The following is an 18,479-nucleotide window of genomic DNA, read 5'->3' on the forward strand; positions in this document are numbered from 1 at the left end:
ACCTGTCAAAGTTGAATTGTATTAGTTGACACGTTACACGTTGTCTTTACTTAAGCACTAATTTCAGTCTGGTGATTTCTGTTTTCTATTCTGGATGCAATCATTTTTAAGGTCTCAAACGGTTTTTGTAGGCCCTTGGCACAGTGCCTGGTGGATAGGTAATAAACCTCAAGCTTTTTGGAAAAAAATCCCCCACTGGAAAGAACTCCTTCTTTTCCCTTGGTTTCTGCCTCCCAGAACCAGAGCCCAGGTAGGGAGGGCCCTTCTCCGTGGGCCTAGGGCAAAAGCCTCAATATGCTAAATCGTTTAGGGAAAGATCTTACTACAGGAAATCAGGACAAAGATGACAGAGGGATTAACAGGTGTAAGCACATAGGGAGCTCAGTACCTATTTGTTGAATAGACAAATGGATTGAGTTACTGTCCAGTAGACTGAGGACCTGCATGTGGGGAGGAGTGGTCCTTATGAAGGTGGTCAGTGCCTCTCCTACAATGTCTTTATTCTAAGAACACTTCCCTACATCCTTGCTGAGTGCCTGGAAACGGCCATTTCACTCTGGCCCTCCTGCCAACCCTTCCCTGTGAATGATGTAATAGGTTTATCACTTTCTGAGACCAGAACTCCCCACAAATAGCTTCAATTTGAAGCTATTTCGGAATTAAAACTGTTGGTTAAGGGCTTGATATCAGGGCGAGTACCCTCACCTTTCTTCCTCCTCCATATTCCTAGTGCTTTTACACACCTAAGTGCCACCGAGATAGAAATGATTTGCTCAACAGTGCTCTGGACATAAAGGAATTCTTCGATCACAAAAACGGGACCCCCTTTTCATGCTTCTACAGTCCAGACAGCAAGTCTGAAGATGTCATTCTCATAAAAAAGTACGACCAAACAGTTATCTTCCACTGTGTATTTTGGCCTTCACTGACTCTGCTAGGTGGTGCCCTGATTGTTGGCATGGTGAGATTAACACAGTACCTGTCCCTACTGTGTGAAAAATATAGCACTGCACTCAGACGTGAAGCGGGTGGCAAAGTACCTCATGTGGAACAGCATCGATTCACACTGTGGGGAGAAGCAAAGGAAGGAGCAGAGAAATGCTTTTGAGAAATTAATTTTAAGCCACAAATGACTAAATAAACTGAATAATTAAATAGAGCAATATTGACTTGACTAGTCATGAACAATTTCGGCGTTTTCTCCTCTTTCTATTGTGGAATGGTGGAGAGAACATGTGTCTCAGATTAGGATTTGAGTTTGTAGGCCATAATGACAACTGTTCAGGTGTGTACCCTTTGGCAATTCAGCTGCATTGTTCAAGCCTCTCTCTTTTTCCATCTATAAAGTGGGAATAATCTCTTCTTTCATGGGGTTATTTTAGGGAATATGTGAAATGCCTAGCTTAGTTTCTGGCATCCAGTAGAGGTGCTTTAAAATGTTAGTAGATTAAAAAAAAAATCTTTTGCTAAGTTTCAATGTTCAGTCAGCCTTATCCCTCTTCTGGGTATATACCCAAAGGCAATGAAGTGGGTACCTCTAAGAGGTATCAGCACTCCCATATTCACTGGAACACAGTAGCCAAGATGTGGAAATCACTTGTGTCTATTGACAGATGAATAAAGAAATTGTGATACACACAACCACACACACACACACACACACACACACACACACACACACACACACAGTGGAATATTATTCAGCCTTACAACAAAAGATCCTACTTTTTGCAACAACATAGATGAGCCTGGAGGGCAATATGCTACATAAAATAAGCCAGATACAGAAAGGATAAAACTACATTTCATTATACGTGAATCTAAAAAAATCGAATACATAGAAACAGGTAGAATGGTGGTTATCAGGGCTGGGGAAGTTGGGGGAGGCGGGGCGGGGAGAATGGGAAGATGTTGGTTAAAGGGCACATACTTACTCAGATGAATAAGTCTATAGATTTAGTATACAGCATGATGACTATAGTTAATAATACTGTACTGAATATTGACTAAGAGAGTAGACTTCAGGTGCTCTTATCTCTCTCTCTCTCTCTCTCTCACACACACACACACACACACACACACACAGTAACTGTGAGGTGATACATTAATTAGCCTGACTGTAATAATCATTTCACTATGTATACTCGTATGTATATCAAATCATTATATCATACACCTTCAATATATACAATTCTTATTAAAAAATAAATTGAACTAGCCTGAGTACCTTTCATCGGGCAGCTTGTATAAAGGTGAGAGTAGGAAGCCGCAGGAGAGGGTCCTTGCCCACCTTCTCTTGGCTAACTAAATAAGATAATGCATTTAAGGTCCAGGATGTGCTGGTTTAAAGGTGGTGGTAAGTTCTTTTGTATACCAAAGACTTCTCTAATAAAATATTTGTATGCATACAACTTTTAAATCGTTCTGCAAATTGAGTTTCTGTAGTTTTCTTAAGAGCACATCTGTATTCCATTTCTTAAGTTTGAAACCCATCTAATAATATGCAATTTGGGGGATTTTTTTCCCCCTAACAAATTTAAAACCACTCATTTGAAACCTAGAGTGTGTGAAACCTAAAGTGTCAATTACTTCAGTTTTCCATTTGTATCTTGGCTACTTGGTTCATCTCAGGAAAGAGACATTATGCTTAGAGAACAAAGTCAATTTAGAACAATGTTAATTCAAAGTCACTCAAGCGACTTGGCAAATAAACAAAATTTAAGCAATTATTTGCTGTTTATTGCTTAGAAGTATTAATGTCCCCATTTGCAAGGTTTACAACAACTGAAAGCAAAACCAGTTTGCTTCTAATCTAACTTCTCTTTTAGGTTCTAGTAGTCAACTGACTTGAAGAAAAGTGTGCCTACATGTACGAACACATTCACACGTGTATACATACATTTCTGCTTGAAATACAAGCATATAATTCTTTATGCTTAAAGGAAGTTAATATTTAAACAGGTATTTTCTCTAATATTCATCACTTCACTGGGGCAGAAAAATTGGCTTTTTAGGCATAATAGTTTCAGGTTTCCATTCAATTATTCTTAGCCATTATTATAACAACTCAAATTCAGCTAAATTTTGATTGTTAGCAACACTGGTTTGCTTTTAAGTATTCAAAAGAAACGGCAAAATATAATCACCACAGTTTTTCCTTTAAAATATATAGTACACTAAGGATTGTTTGGACACAGTCAAGTAATTTTTTTTTTTTTTTTAATAAACAGCGTGATGTTACAGACTGCAAAGTTAAAGAAAAGCAAACATTGACAGTTTCTGATGAGCACAAACAGTAAGTGCAGTCACAGGCCAAACTTCTTGCTAGGAACAGCAAGATTGGGAAGAGGTCTTAAGTTCAGTGTCTAAATTCTCAGTCCAATAACACGTGCATCTTGTTGTGTCAAATACTTTTGGGGCCATCATTCAAAGAACATTTAAAAACTTTTCTCCTAACTAATGCAGTATACCACAGGACTTCAATTCATTGAATGACAAAATATAGAGAAACAGATTTGCTCTTTGGGGGACTAAAAGGGATGGTGGGAGCTCCGTTTTGATGTGTTAGTAGTCTTCTTTTGGTAGGGCCATATTCCCCAAGATATTAAAGTGTTATGCTATGTTCCAAAAGGATATATTCTTTCAGATTTTATTCAACCCAATTATGTCCAAGGACTGAACACATTGAAACCACTGATTGTATTTGAAACTTAGGTTCCATAGCCAAAAACATTTCTAGAAATCAGATGAAGGCCAAGCTCTTAGGAACATACATTAAATCTGGTAAGGGGCTTTTTCTTATGAAATCAATAGATAATGACCACATTTGGAAATTCACGCTAGAAATAAGTTCAGTCATAGTAAAGATATTTTGAGAAAATATTAAAGTTGGTTTTCTGCCTCCTTGCTAACCTAGAAGAATTAACAAAAATAAGAATCACATAAAAATGTAAATGGCTCGTAGCATAACCACAAAATTATCGTAGTGACAGATTAAATGTGGTTTCAGATAGACTCATAGACTTAAATAGCTAACAAAAATGCATAAAAACCCCTTTCCATACACCAACATGAGGAGTGGGGTCCACTGCTGGTAGTGAAAATCAGTTACCCAACTACACTAAATGTACAACGGACAGATTTTACTTTTCTCCTCCCTGCTAAAACTCTTACATGTAGTTGTGTAAAAATTAAGTCAGAAAATTTCCTATGGCTCATAACTGTCACTTTATGCTAACTAGCATGGTTGTAATATTAACATATCTAAAATATTAACATGTCTAAGCAAAAGGAATGGCGCTGCACCGATAACAAGGAAGTGCAAAACTTAATCAAGTGGAATACTTGAATGAAATAAGCTTATTTAAAAACTAACGTCCCAACTTGGGAAACTCCTAATAAATTCTAAACTCTTCTGAATTTTAGAAACTTGATGTTTACACCTTTTATAAAAGATGCCTTTTGACTAGTGCTAGCAAGCAATGTGTATACAAATAAAAATGTGTGCAAGTATGCACACACTAATTTCACTAATAATCAGAAAAGAGAACATAACATTTCAAATGTCAAGTTCAAGAACCCAGTACCATGAACCTCTTAGCACGATTGCCTTTTCCAAATGGCTGGAGCAATGACTAAATTTTTAATCAAGAATTTTTATTAATGTCTCCAATGCCATTAAAAACAAGGCAGGCCTACTCTGACTTTATAAATCTAAAATACAGTACTCTGCAAATTTCTGTAATATCAGAGCCTGTAGTATTGAATTGTGACTCACCTATTTTTTCCTTATTAACCTTCTGAGGTAGTTACCAATCCGATTTTATCTGGACCATAGTTATCTTGAGCTAAACCCTATAATCTTTTCAGAAAGTGAACACAGCTTTTGAGAGAAAAGAAAAAAGGCTTCCCAGGCCATGGCATGTTAAGATACATTTACAATTTTTAATGCAATATTAAGAAAGAAAAATGGTTTGTGTTTATATTTTAAAAAACAGCCCAGCTGTATTATTCTGTCACCAAGAATTATTATCTGAGTATCCTGTCAATGCTGAATTTTATAGTTCAGCCTTCTCAATCCCATCCTTGATGAAGAGTTGTTTCCCTCATGGTATTTACAATATACTCTCAGAGATTTCAGCCTTCTCTAGTGCCCCATCTGAGCAGGATGGATATGAAGAGTGTAATTCATTCAAACAACTCCTCCCTGTTTTGCCCCCTCCCTCCACATTCCCCTCTTCTCAAAAACATCTGAAGTATGAAAGTTGTTTTTAAATAGTAGAAGCACCACAATCCATTAACACCACATATGGTCTTTAAACTGAAATATTTTAGTGATGTCGTGGACATCAAAATCAATTTTAAAGGTGGATTCTGAGTATGTGGGTCCAGCCCAGGTCTGCTGTTTATGCAGACATACAAAGAAAAGGAACTTATAAAATTGAGTAAAAGTTAACCTGCTGGCTTTAAAATAATGCTGGAAATTAAATTTCTTCAAAGAGTTGGCAAGCATGGGCTATTGGTCAGAATATGAATTAAATGGATTTAAAAAATCATGAAGAAACAAATTCAAGTTTATATGCTGTATAATTTCCATGGTGCCCTTAAAACAGATAGGCTGCTCATAATTTTTTTATAGTGCCAAATCACGCAATTTTTCATGGAAAAAAGAATACAGATGGACTGTGTTTTACCTATGTGAAAATTACCATATCCATTTAAAATAAAATCCAAGAGGGTATATACATTCTAATCAAGTCATTGATTATTTTCCTGATTAATAAGAACTACACTTTACACAAAATACTTTATCAGCAGCTGTTTTCATCAAAAAAAGAAAAAACCAATAGTCATAGTTTCACAGTTGAAAAAGTTACACATTAAAATATTTTACAATTCATTGTATATTTACCAGGTTCTCATTTCCTAAAGGGCTTGTGATATAAAGCAGAGTAGAAGGGAAAAACCTCAAAGTTGATTACTTTGACACTAAGTTTTACACAGGACACTAAGAACCACAAAAGGCTTAGGTTCTATCATAAAATAGAGACCAAATTCCATTCTTGTTTAAAAAATCCAATTAGAAACATCTTTTTTAAAAAAACCAAATACCACAATATGATTAACAGATTTCAAATTAACAGCAATCTAAAAATCTTTAAAATAAACTTCATATAGCTGAGAATATGACAAAAAGTTAAAGCATGATTTTCAAACAGTTGATTATTTCTTGCTAGAATGTGTTTAAAATTAGGTTTACTTTGCTTAGACCTGCTTTTTTCCTCCAAAATAATCATTGAAGGAAATATTGCTCGAGTGACCAAATGAAATTGTAGAGTCAAGACTCAGTTATACACATTCAATGACAAGCAAGGATGGTTGGCCATAGGAACTGACCAATCGGAATTGATCTCTGATACTAAAGTACCTGGAGGTGACTATATTATCACTGATTTGAAACATATCCTAGTCACCCATGTAGCATTTAATTCAGTTTTTGGTTCTTTGCCTTCTGAGAACTCCCTGTTCCTTTTTCTTATTTTTAATGCTGTTTGCTTAAACTCTGCTTGGATTTGTTTAAAATTTACTTTGCTTTTTAGCTAGACCACTTAATCTATATTCCTTATAAAATTTGTCTACAGTGCTTCAAACAGAATTAATTTAGTTACAATAACTCTTGAAAATAATGTCAATGATGAAATAAGGTATGTGGCTTGTGTTTTAACGGTGGAGAGGTCCCAGGGAAAATGGACTATCTGGACTGATGTGGAAAATGCAAAAATTGTATAAATTGTATGCAAGGAAGCTCAAAGCTTTTTTGGCACTTGGGTAAAACACGGTTCTCTGTTAAAACTTCAGTTTCCACCATCAAAGTTTCAGATTTGTACCATTTCACTGAGTTTTCCTGTAATCAATCCCTGATATAGAAAACACTGGGATGTTAGTATGTATTATAACTGAATAGATCTAAAAGACAGAAAATGTTAATCATAAAGTTTTAATCTTATGAAATCTGTATCTGCAAAATAATCTATTGGTTTGCTGCTTAAAACAGAGTTTAAATTCTTCTTACTTATTCCAAGACAGTTTAGAGAAATAAGTTCCCCTAATCTTCAAATTTATTTTTCTTGTTGTCAATATTATATACATGCTTTAGTGAAGTACCTAAATCTCCAATAATTATGCCCTTTAAGGGTTCTAAAATAGCCAAATATTAAGAGTATTTGTATTAGAGTCCTTGTTCACTATTCAAGACTTTTACTATAGGTAACTGATTTCATAAGTGAATATTTTTTAAGTGATGCAGTTACACTAGAGTATACAATGTGCAATCTTTATAAAGTTGTAGTCTCCTAATATGCTTAATCTAGAAAACTGTCAGTAACTTATTGCACTTTTTCTGGTGTGGCACCTGGACATTTGCTACAGCTATTTCCTAGGGCATTAATCACTCATTTCAAATACTGAGTAAAATATCAGATTCTGAAGTGATGACTAGCCATTAGCCCCTTCATCCTGGGTTAATGTTTTTCAAAATGTTTAAGAATGTATCCTGTGCTCCAATGCAATTTAATAAAGTTGGAGAGTGAGACCTGACCACTTGGAAATGGGATGTGATCTTACAATGGTTAAAGTCCTACTTTTATTAATTTGATATTGGATAAATAGCCTAAAAAGGCTTAAAGTTCATGGTTTCTATTTCCCCATATTACAAAGTATTATTCATGAGCATACCTCAGTAGAGGGTTTAAGCAATCAGGAAGATACTCTAAATTATATTAATTTTGGTACTTAATTTCATATGATTGAGGCATTCTGAACTATAAAGGAGGATGGAAGATGGGGGATTCATGTAAAAACAGAAAGAAATAAGGGAAGAGGATGAACTTTAATCTGTTTTCTTTAAGTAGTTATTCACTAGTATTGGTATAAATGGGATAGTGCCTGAGCCTTACCCACAGACCAAGAGAAAAGCTGAGCATGCTGATACGAACAATAAAAAATTTGGGGTGCAAAACAATGCATGACTATGGGACAGATTGTGAAATAAAGAATATATATTAATGATAGTTTCTATAATATAAATAGCCTTTAATAAAAAAAATAATCTTTTTAATAACATTAATACTCATTTCTATTTTCTGGAAAACATGCATGAAAAATGTATTCAATTCAATTGCAAAAGGAGAAAAAAAGAAATCAACCTAAGGTGAATACTGTACAATTCTGGAGCAAGAACTGTTTCTGCTCATTCTTTCTCTATGATGATTATTTCATTTTATTTGGGTGCCCAGAATTTCCCTGGGAAATAAGAATCAGATTCTTGTAAATACTGTCCAGAAAAAAAACCCAAAAACACCACTTTATAACAGGTCTCATTTGTGACTGCTTCCAAAACTTTGCCGATAAGACCCCAAATCATCAAAAGGTTTGATTTATTAAAAAAGGAAAGTCTCTGGTGAAACCTCAAAAGTCCCTTCCACCCCAAACATTTTTCTTCATTAAACAAGGAGTCAAAAAACCCACTTCAACCTATAAGTTGAACAGCAATGAAAAAATAAGAAATTTTCCTTTTTTCCAATGTGAATGTAATTTAACATCAAACTCCAGTTTACTTGGACCTAATGCAATAATAGACTGTGTGTCTACATTTCAAAACATAGAACATTTGCAAGACAAAGAACATCATTCTTTTTCCTTCTCCATCATTTCTATATATTTTGGGGTTTTTTTTTGTTTTGTTTTGTTTTTTAAAAAAAGATACAAACAATCTTCAAAGTTTACCTTTTTGGACTTAAGGCATAACATGAAATTGCGCATTATTCTAAAGCTTAATTTTGAAATGAACTAGTTTAGTGCTATCAAACCCTGTTTGCGTTTGCATTATTTAAATTATATAGTATTTTATTTCTGTTCTTGCTGTAAATTCTAATGCTGTTCATGGATTGTGCAATTCCTATGCAATCAGTCTTTGCCTGCTGACAGTTATTAACAGTGCAGTACAGAATCCAATATTGAGCTTTCAGTTTCTTAGTTATCATTTCAGTTCAAAGCATGCTGCTTAATTGTGTGGAAGATCCAATCCATTTTTGTTGTCCAGCCACCATGATGTGCATCATTCATTTGTTTCATGAAATATTCCAAAGCCTCTTGCTCAGTTTTATCTAAAGCTAGGGTCTTTCGAATGTATGCAATATCATCAAAAGATTGTAGTTCTGGCATTCCAGAGCCAAGCATCATTGAGAAAAGATTTATGAAGAGGTTGGCATGCTGCCGAATAGCTAGATAAGCTTTGTAACACATCTCCTGAAACCTACAAGTAATAAAGAACAGTTTGGTCAGTACTGAGCAAATGGCGTTAGTGCCTCCAGGTCCCTGCTCAAATGTCACAGCATTAGAGAGACCTTCTTGGACAAACCTATAGAAAACAACATTCTCCTCCCCAATCCCTTTACCCCACATGAGAATGTAAACCTCAGGAGTCAATAAGGACTTCATTACTGCTTATCACCAGCACCTAGAACAATGCCTGGCACATCAGGAATTAAATAAGGATTTATTAAATGCATCAAGTGATCCATACTAAGGCTTTTAAGGTTCATAGGTCCAGGGCTGAGTTATAGATAAAATTATATTTTATGAAAGGTTTTAAAAGTATTGGATCATCAGAAAAGTCATGACACATTTTTGCATTGAAAAACAGAAAAATATGTCATGCCTTTCCCAACGACCCAATACTTTAAGGTTTAAGATAAACTAATGATATACCATAAGGTGGTAACAAACATTATGAATAAACATGGTAATTATAGTTGACTGAATTCTTCAAATTGTATGACTAAAAAATGTCTTAAGCACTATATCTTATTTGTCAATAAGGAGAAGGTGGAGTCCAATTATTTAAACAGCAACAAGTAAAAACTTTTCTTGAGCTTACCTCTCAAATTCTCTTGTCTTTGTGCATTCTTGGGCTCCTTTACTGATCACTATTAAGAAATCTTGTGTCAAAACAAATGGTACACGTTCTCTTTTATAGCCAAATTTTTTCTTCTTGTGATCCAAAAAGTGTCCAAAATCTATATGAAACAGCTTTTAAAAACAAGAAATTATGTTATAGTTTGACAAATGCAGAAATACAACATCCTGAATTAATACATTTAAGAATGCCAAAACAATTTAAAAAGAAGGCGATTACTTGTCCGTCATCTTTAACCATGATGTTACTATTGTGACGATCTCCAATTCCCAAAATGAAGGTAGCGACACAATATCCAGCACAGGAACGTGTAAACAGATCAATGGCTGCATCGTATCTACAAAGAAGAAAGAAACACCTGATGAGTAGGGTGGAAATATAGAGTGACCCAAACTGGGATAAGATGGTCAAAGTCTGTATTAAAACAATGAAAACAATCACTGACATTAGGGAGAGTAAGTAATTACATTCAAGGATCTGAGAGACATTTTGGGATTCTGAAGTTTTCAAGGGTTTCTAAGGACATTTCTAGATATTTTCTGACCAAAGCATAATTCTTATTATAGTGAAGAAATACTTATTATGTCATTAAAATGAATTTTTTCTAATTATTGTAACAATAAGTCAGAAGTAAAATTTTGAATGTGCAATGTTAATATTTCTAAAAAAGCATAATAAGAAAAACACCTTTTAGATACCTAAGTTGAATGTACAGGATTTCACTAAATTTAATCAATGCTGATCATTTAAACACAATCATCTCAAACATGTCAAAGGTTGAACATATTTTTTTCCTAAGTAAATACAGTTGTGTTTTCTGGTCTAACTCAGAAAGATATACAACCATTAGAAGATTTGTCTGACAAAAACTTAGATTAAATAGGAAGGCAAGAAGAACAAACTCACATTTCTCCTTTGTTCTTGTCTTTGAGCCACTGGTGTAGTGTGTGACTATTGAACTGCAGTGCACCTTTCAGGCCACCTTTGCACTGAATTTGCATAATAGTGTGAGAACTTCTCACCACCTCTATAAGTCCCACACAGTCACCAATTGACAGACAACCATAAGGTAACATTCTGAAAGAGGATCAAGGCATTTGCAATTAAATGATGGAATTTTTAAACAGCAAATATTTTAATAGGCTAATACAGAAATAGTCTAGTATTTGCAAATTTGTCACGTATAACATTTACTCCCTTAACCTAATTTTAATGTTCTGTTATTATAGTAAGACAAATATTCCTTGAAAAATCCTCAAAATTATCTGCCATCATTTATTATAACCATCAATTGAAAAGGATTTAATTATATATCAGAAAAGCATTAAGGAAATTATTGTGGCAATTAAAATTTCATAAACACCCAAAACTAATATCGTATGTTAGCTATATTTTAATAAAAATCTCAAAACATAAAATAAGATTTCATAAACATTTACAACTTAAAAATATAGGTGAATTTAAAGATGTTTAATTGACATCTAAATAATACTTTAGGGCAGCAGTTCTCAAATTTTTGGTCTCAGGACTCCTTTATATTCTTAAAAATTACTGAGGATACCAAAAAGCTTTTATTTTTGTGGGTTACATCTATTGACATTAGAAATTAAAATGGAGAAAATAAATCATTAAAATATTTAATTCATTTAAAAATAACAATAAACTATTGTACAGTAATATAAATAACATCTATACTGAAACAAAAAAACCATATATTAAAAAAAGTTAGAAGAGTGACATTGTTTCCCATTATTTCAAATTTCTTTAATGTCTGGCTTAATAGTACTGAGCTGGATTCTCATATATGCTTCTGTATTCAATCTAATGCAATGTTTTGATAGAACCATATGAAGAAAATCGAGCCTCACACAAATATGTAGTTTAAAAAATGAGTATTGTAATAACCTTTTCGGATAATTATATTTTCTTTGATACTATTCCAAAAATTGACAGAAGATAGTTTCTCAAGTTGCAATATGGAATTTGAAAATATATCAATAACCTTTTCATACTCCGTTACATTAAAATCCATTCATCTGTCTAGAGTGTGTATGAAACTTTCACCCATATATGACTTTATAATATCCTGCATTAGTCATTTGGAAGACATTATTAGTTCACCAAGTTATAGAGGTCTCTCAAATGTTGATAACTTTTCATTATACCAACTAAAAAGTCACAATTGTTAATATTACCACTGATCTCATCAGAGAGGTCTTTAATTTGGGGGAAGGTGTTAGGCTCACATCAATGGATACAAAGTTTTCAAAATTTAATTTTTTGCAGAAAACTCAAATTTGGCAATTAACAAATTCTGTCAGTTTTTCTCCTTGAAAAGAGAAGCTCATATTGTTCATTTTCAAGAAAATGTCTGCCAAATACCCATGTTTGAATAACCATAGATTATCTATTAGTTATTAATTAAATAAAAATGGTGTCCCATAAAAAAGCAGCAAGTTCAGCTCACAACTCAAATAACCCACAAATGCTTTCCCTTGATACGGCCATGCTTTGGCATGCAGCAGAGGTGCTTTATGGGTATTTGCCATTCATCACACAGAATATTAAAAAGGACATGTAGTCAGGGGTGGAGAGGTGATTTAAAGAGACAATGAAAAAAAGCACCTAACACCCCCAAAAGGCACATAACTATTACAGTATAATTTTTCTTGAACTGTTGTTCTCATAAGCTACTCTCCATTTTTTTACTTCTTAGTTCCTAAAGAGTAATCGTCTACACTTATTTTCATTTTCTCACTTAAGTCCCTGCAGCCTAACTTCTATGCCTACTACTCTACTGAGTCATCTCTTCTTAAAGCTCACCATGAATCATCGAATCCAAAGGCTCTTTCATAGTCCTTATGCTCTTAACCCCCTGAAGCACCTGATACTATAAATTGTTTGTGACTCTTCCCTTTTTTTGGGTTCTGTGAATCACTTACTCTGGTCTTCCTGCCCTTTTGACCATTTCTCTTATGGAAACTTTTCTTCTACCTGTTCTGGTAAATACAGAAATTTCTTAAGGTTGAATTGCCGCTCATTTTCTCTTATTTTACATTTTATTACTGTTGAACATGCTCATAGTCTAAAGAGTCACATAGTCCTATAAGGCTGGTTAGAAAAAAAACCACACAAACAAGCAGAATTACCATAAACTTGAATGTAAGTTTGGCTAGGTATAAATAAAAATGCTGTGATTTTACTTAAGTTTACTTTTTATTTAAAATTAAACTTTAGACAAAATTTTTTTCCTAAATTTACTTCTTAAAAGAAAAATATTTAAAAAGTATTATAAGACTTAAAAGCTTTCTAAGGATCCAACATACTTTCCAATGACCTAGCTTAGCTTTAGATGCTTTTTTTACACTATCATTAATTTACAATTAAATATGATAATTACAGAAGTTATATAGTTAAATCCTTTACTCTGTCTAGCTCTGCATTCTCTTTTGTACTCTATTCCCCTGGGGGGGGGGTGGTAGTAGCGGCATGTGGATCTCCCACGACACAGGAAATTATACCAAAAAAGGAAACTTGATTCGTATAATAATAATTGTTTTGGGAAAGCAGCAGAAATTAAGCAAAGAACCAGGAGTTTAGAATTAAAATTGATGACTGAATTTTGTGATTTGGCAGGCTAAACGAGATGTCCATTTTTCTTCTTTGCAATAGAAGGATTCTACTATTTGTTACCAGTACATTTTTATGTACTAGCTACTCTTAATCTATAAGAAGCACACACATAAACCCTAATCTACTCTGTAGCTGCAGCTAGAATTGACTCCTGTGCCCATGTACAGACAAAAATAATTTAGGCGACAGTGGCCTTTGCCTGAATGATTCTAGATTTGCAAAGAGAAAAGTAAGAGAAGGAAACAGCATTAGAAGCAAAAAATGACAGGGAGGACTGAAGGAATGACAGAAAACTTGGAGATAATACTGATAGTTACAGAAGGCTGGACAGAAATCAACAGAAAGGCAAAAACTTTAAGATTAGTTGATTTCATACATTTTGCTGCAAAACTGATTCAAGATTAGAGGATTTAGAAAGTTTTAAAATTAGAAGATTTACATTTTGAAAGAAACTTTCTTCTAAACTCTTAACTTCTGAAAGAAGACAGGGGCCTTTTGTGTCTCCTGTGTCCTGCTCCTGAATAGTGACGCTCTGAAAGCAGCTGCAGCCTTGACTAGCTTAGAGAGAGCTCTTCCCTAGCTGAATCTCATGAGCTATTCTAAGCCAAGGAAGAGGATACATGAAAGTACCACAGTGTAATCAACTAGTGTTTTATTATCCCACACATTTCTTTATAGATGCAATGCCTCTATATGATTTATAATTAATATTTACTAAGTTTACTTTCAGGATAATTTTCAACATACATGGTGCCTTACTGGTTACCTACCGAAGATCAAGACCTTGATTTTGCCAGATATTTTCCATAATGCGAATAATTTGAAGTGTTAGCATATCTTGCCGTAAATCTGAAATTCAAATAATATGTACCACCACTTAATGCCACAAATGCAAATTTGGGTATCATGTCATCATACTGTTTACAAGTGGAAAACAAATAGAGCTATATTTACTCTTCAAAATAATCTATAAGGAAGCAGTATTGTGATTCTTTAAACCATTTCTGAAGTATCTGCATAAACCCACCTATATGACAATGTAGAATAAGCTATTGCACAAAAATTTTAAATGAAGATATTTAAAGTGCTTATTTTTATGAATCCTTAAATATGAATGTTTATATTAAAATATTGGGTTAACAGAATTCAGTGCTGAAATGTCATTTTTCCATTGGAAACCCATCAGTGGGTCCTCCCACTGCTCCCCCCCACAGCCTGTTCCCCAAGTAAATTAGGACCTTCTTTTATATGATCCCTTAGCAGGCTACAATTTTCCTTTGTAGCATGGTTATAATTTTATTTTTGTAATTATTTGTTAATGTCTCTCATTTCCCTGCTAGACTATAAGCTTTAAGAGGGCAGGGATTCTGTTTTGTTTATTCTTACAACCCCAAGGTCTAGCATATCAGATATTTATGGAATATATGGATGCTCGCACAGCAAATGTTAGTTAGAAAGTGATTTCAGGCCTTCTGATTCTAAGCCTAGTACTTCTTTTCCATAATTATATATACATAGTCTAAAGGCTAAGACATCTGGCTTAATATTGTATATTTTACCACATGCATATTCTTTAAATGGCTTCCAATAGTCTTCATGGTTCATAAATATCCTGTATATAAAAAGACAGCTAAATGCATGCATCATAAGTTCATTAATACTCTTAACTTACCATCCCCATTTTTAAAGATGATCTCATTGTTCTGAAAGAGTAACTCTGACATGATGTCTGGGTTCTCCCAATTCAGCCACAGTGGCCTTTTTGCAGAGGACATAATCCGACACTCTTCAAGCCTTTGAAACAGTTAAAAACCTTACTAGGCACCTTAGCTTTGTTATTCTCTTACCCTCAAATTTATTTTAAAATACATACACAGTATAGCTTTCTGAAGTGTTATAAAATTTTTAAACTTTCTACTCAATTTTATTGATGAATTCATTTCTCAGGGAGTATAAAAAAGAAATATTAAGCTTAAAAATATATAATAGCATATGAATTTTCAACAAATATAGGGACATATCATTACTTTTACAGACATTCCATTCCATTTCTTATCCTATGATACCAGAAATTCTGGCCATAGAGTGTTTTAAAGTGTTACTAAAGTAGTAAAAACTCATTTTGAATAAATACAGTCTGAACTTAAGAAAATTTTGCAACTCTTATTTTACAGGGTAGGAGAATGGGAGAGGGAAGCATATATAATTGAACATTCTCATTATGAGAGACATTTTGACTTTTCTCAAGATTTTCTCCAGAAAGAGTACTTGTTTAAATATATCAATACAACTTCCCATAGAGTACCTTACCTGAGATTTCCTAGTTGATGAGCAGGATTTAGAGGAGACAGAAAGCCCTGTAGAGCATCCATGAAATCTGGTCGCCGCATTTGCTCTACTAAAAATTTCATCTGTACCTGATAGATAAGCACAATCATGGTTAGATACTGATTTCATAAAAGGTAAATAAAACTAATCGCTAACCTTTTTTTAGACATTGGAACCTCAGTATTGTGTAGTCTGGACTGGCAGCATTCTGATTAGAAGGGTTTGTGTAACACAGCACCACCACTAAGGCAGACAGGCCCGAGTGGCAGCACTGCACTCTTTCCTGTGAGAACGCTGCATGATGACAGCGGCTCTGGAACGGGGCTTGGTCAACTGCAGCAGGTCAGTTGCCAGTTTCTGTACATCAAATTGCATTCAATATAGCCATGCTCATTCATTTAGACATCCGCTGCGTTCACATAGAATAGCAGAGTCCAGTAGTTACAACAGAGTTCGCATGGCCTGCAAATCTAAAATATTTACTATCTGGCCTTGTAAGAAAAAGTTTGCTGACTTTTGAGGTAGAGGAAAAACTATTGAGACTTCATGTGATTAACCTTACTTTAAAGCTTTTCAGAAAACATCATATTCACCCTCTTTCTGTTGGGTAGAAAAGGTCAAGTAAGGCTGAAAGGGACTGTTGGCATAAGGACTTTTACAAACCTTACTTACACTGAGTCTCATGCTATTCTTAGGTTCTAGTATATAGCTGCACAGAAACATCCCTTTTTAATCAATACTAATCAGAGCCCAGACTGCTGAGCTATCATGCAATAACTGCCATTTTATTTTCGGAAACCTCCATCTATCGAAAATTCAAAATGTGAGTGGGAAAAAGAGGTTAGGAGCTAGGAATTCATAATAAATTAATTTTCATGTAGGAATTTTAGCAACAATGTTTTTTTCTTCCTTACTATGTATAAGCAAATGGCTAGAAAATCTAGTCCTCACTGACTAGGGCAGGTCTTGCTCATCACGTGAAGGCATTTCTTTTTCTATCACTGTCAACCCTAATGTTAGCACACTACTTCCTACACTTTATCATTGCTATTATAAAACAGGAAACCACTCAAAGTAACAGCTTTTGTTCCTATGATTGAACGTTCAGTTTTCTATTACAGTCCCATTTAAGTAATATGAGTAATGAATTTCATGTTCTTAATCCACTGTATCATAGCCACTCTATGATATGAAAATTCCAACTTAGAAGAAATGCCTATATTTACAAATTTAACTCATATCTAGTTTCTCTTTTCCTTACTTCAGTTACTATGTAAATATAATAAATTTTATTCTTTTAAAGCAGTCTAGTCCCCTCCTGCTCACAATTCCGGCATCAGAAACAGTACAATTATTTTCTGATAACCTATATTTAAACTTATATACCATAATTTCAATAAAATCAACTCAGTCACACAATGAATAACATTTAGATTATAACAATACATTTCTTTTAAAAAATTTTTTTCCCTCAAGCAATATTAATGGAGATGTTAGAAAAATTCATTCAGCACTGCTAATTTATATTCTCTGTCCTCTGGGGACTGACTAATAAATGAGGATTTTTTTTTTTTCCATTTCGCTAGAGGTGAGAAATGATCTCACTTTTGACTATAAAATGTGGTGGATTAAATAAGAGATAAAGAGTAGGAAATGGGGGCCGGCCGAGTGGCTCGGATGGGTAAGAGCTTGCTCACGAGTGAGAGCTCTGAGCAACAGGGCTGCAGAGCAGGAAAAGGTCATGAACACTCTTCACGTTTAATATTCCTCAGTAACATTATGCTAGCTAGCAGGTGACTAGAGTATGTGATATGGTCACTTAGTGACTAAGAGTCCATTTTAAACTTAGAAAAGTATAAACTAATTCCCTTCCACCCATTTGCAAGGCCATTACTAAAAGATGATATATGACACAAATAATGAAAATGATTTTTCAAAGTTAGGGCTATATAAAAGGGAAGTAAAAGGAAAGAAGAGTGAGCTAACATTTACTGGGCACCTTCCATGTTCTTGGGACTGTGGTAGGTGCTCTGCACATCTCACATAATTTAATTCTCACAACAAAACCCTATGAAGAAAATATTCTTCCCATTTTACAGATGGGGAAAATGAGTCTCAAAGACTAAATAATGTGTCTAACATTACACAGCTGAGAGGCAGTGGAACTGGGATCTAAATCCCAATATGCTCTAAGACCCGCCATCTACATACCTACCGGCTCTCAAATAACCCTGCCCCATTGCAATGAAGAGAGTCTCAACAGCAAACCAAGTCACACACCTTTTGTGTCTCATCCTTCTTCTCTTGCTTGAGAATGTCAGTTAAGTTAATGAGCTTTTCCATTGCTTCAACTTGTCTATTCAGGTGCTTCAAATACATCCCGCATGCACGACAATAGGACTCCAAAAGCAGGCCAAACCTCTGACTAACTGTTTTATTGTGCATCTCGGATCTAAAAGAACAGTGCAAGAATCAAAAAAAGAAAAGAAGACCATATATATATATATATATATATATATATATATATATATATATATATATA

At 34.2% G+C, this 18,479-nt stretch overlaps 2 protein-coding genes across 3 annotated transcripts in view; one reads left to right on the top strand and one right to left on the bottom strand.

Annotated features, from left to right (window-relative positions):
- The window catches only part of KCNMB3 (potassium calcium-activated channel subfamily M regulatory beta subunit 3), a 3,306-nt gene extending 1,688 nt beyond the window's left edge, over positions 1-1,618 (top strand). The window contains exon 2 of the mRNA XM_019626083.1: positions 731-1,618. Within this exon, the coding sequence (XP_019481628.1) occupies positions 731-1,108 (378 nt within the window). The 3' untranslated portion in view covers positions 1,109-1,618. The remainder of the gene's footprint in view (positions 1-730) is intronic.
- A 6,800-nt stretch (positions 1,619-8,418) lies between these two features.
- The window catches only part of PIK3CA (phosphatidylinositol-4,5-bisphosphate 3-kinase catalytic subunit alpha), a 74,341-nt gene continuing 64,280 nt past the window's right edge, over positions 8,419-18,479 (bottom strand). The window contains exons 14-22 of one of the 2 annotated variants that reach the window (XM_019626074.1): positions 18,218-18,389; positions 15,920-16,026; positions 15,282-15,403; positions 14,380-14,458; positions 12,919-12,975; positions 10,883-11,053; positions 10,196-10,313; positions 9,938-10,089; positions 8,419-9,313 (exon numbers count right to left, since the gene is read on the bottom strand). In XM_019626074.1, coding sequence (XP_019481619.1) covers positions 9,043-9,313; positions 9,938-10,089; positions 10,196-10,313; positions 10,883-11,053; positions 12,919-12,975; positions 14,380-14,458; positions 15,282-15,403; positions 15,920-16,026; positions 18,218-18,389 — 1,249 coding nt within the window. In that variant the 3' untranslated portion in view covers positions 8,419-9,042. The remainder of the gene's footprint in view (positions 9,314-9,937; positions 10,090-10,195; positions 10,314-10,882; positions 11,054-12,918; positions 12,976-14,379; positions 14,459-15,281; positions 15,404-15,919; positions 16,027-18,217; positions 18,390-18,479) is intronic. The other variant, XM_019626075.1, reaches the window with a different exon arrangement.

Source organism: Hipposideros armiger, unplaced genomic scaffold (genome assembly GCF_001890085.2).
Source record: "Hipposideros armiger isolate ML-2016 unplaced genomic scaffold, ASM189008v1 scaffold_656, whole genome shotgun sequence".
NCBI classification, from domain to species: Eukaryota; Metazoa; Chordata; class Mammalia; order Chiroptera; family Hipposideridae; genus Hipposideros; species Hipposideros armiger.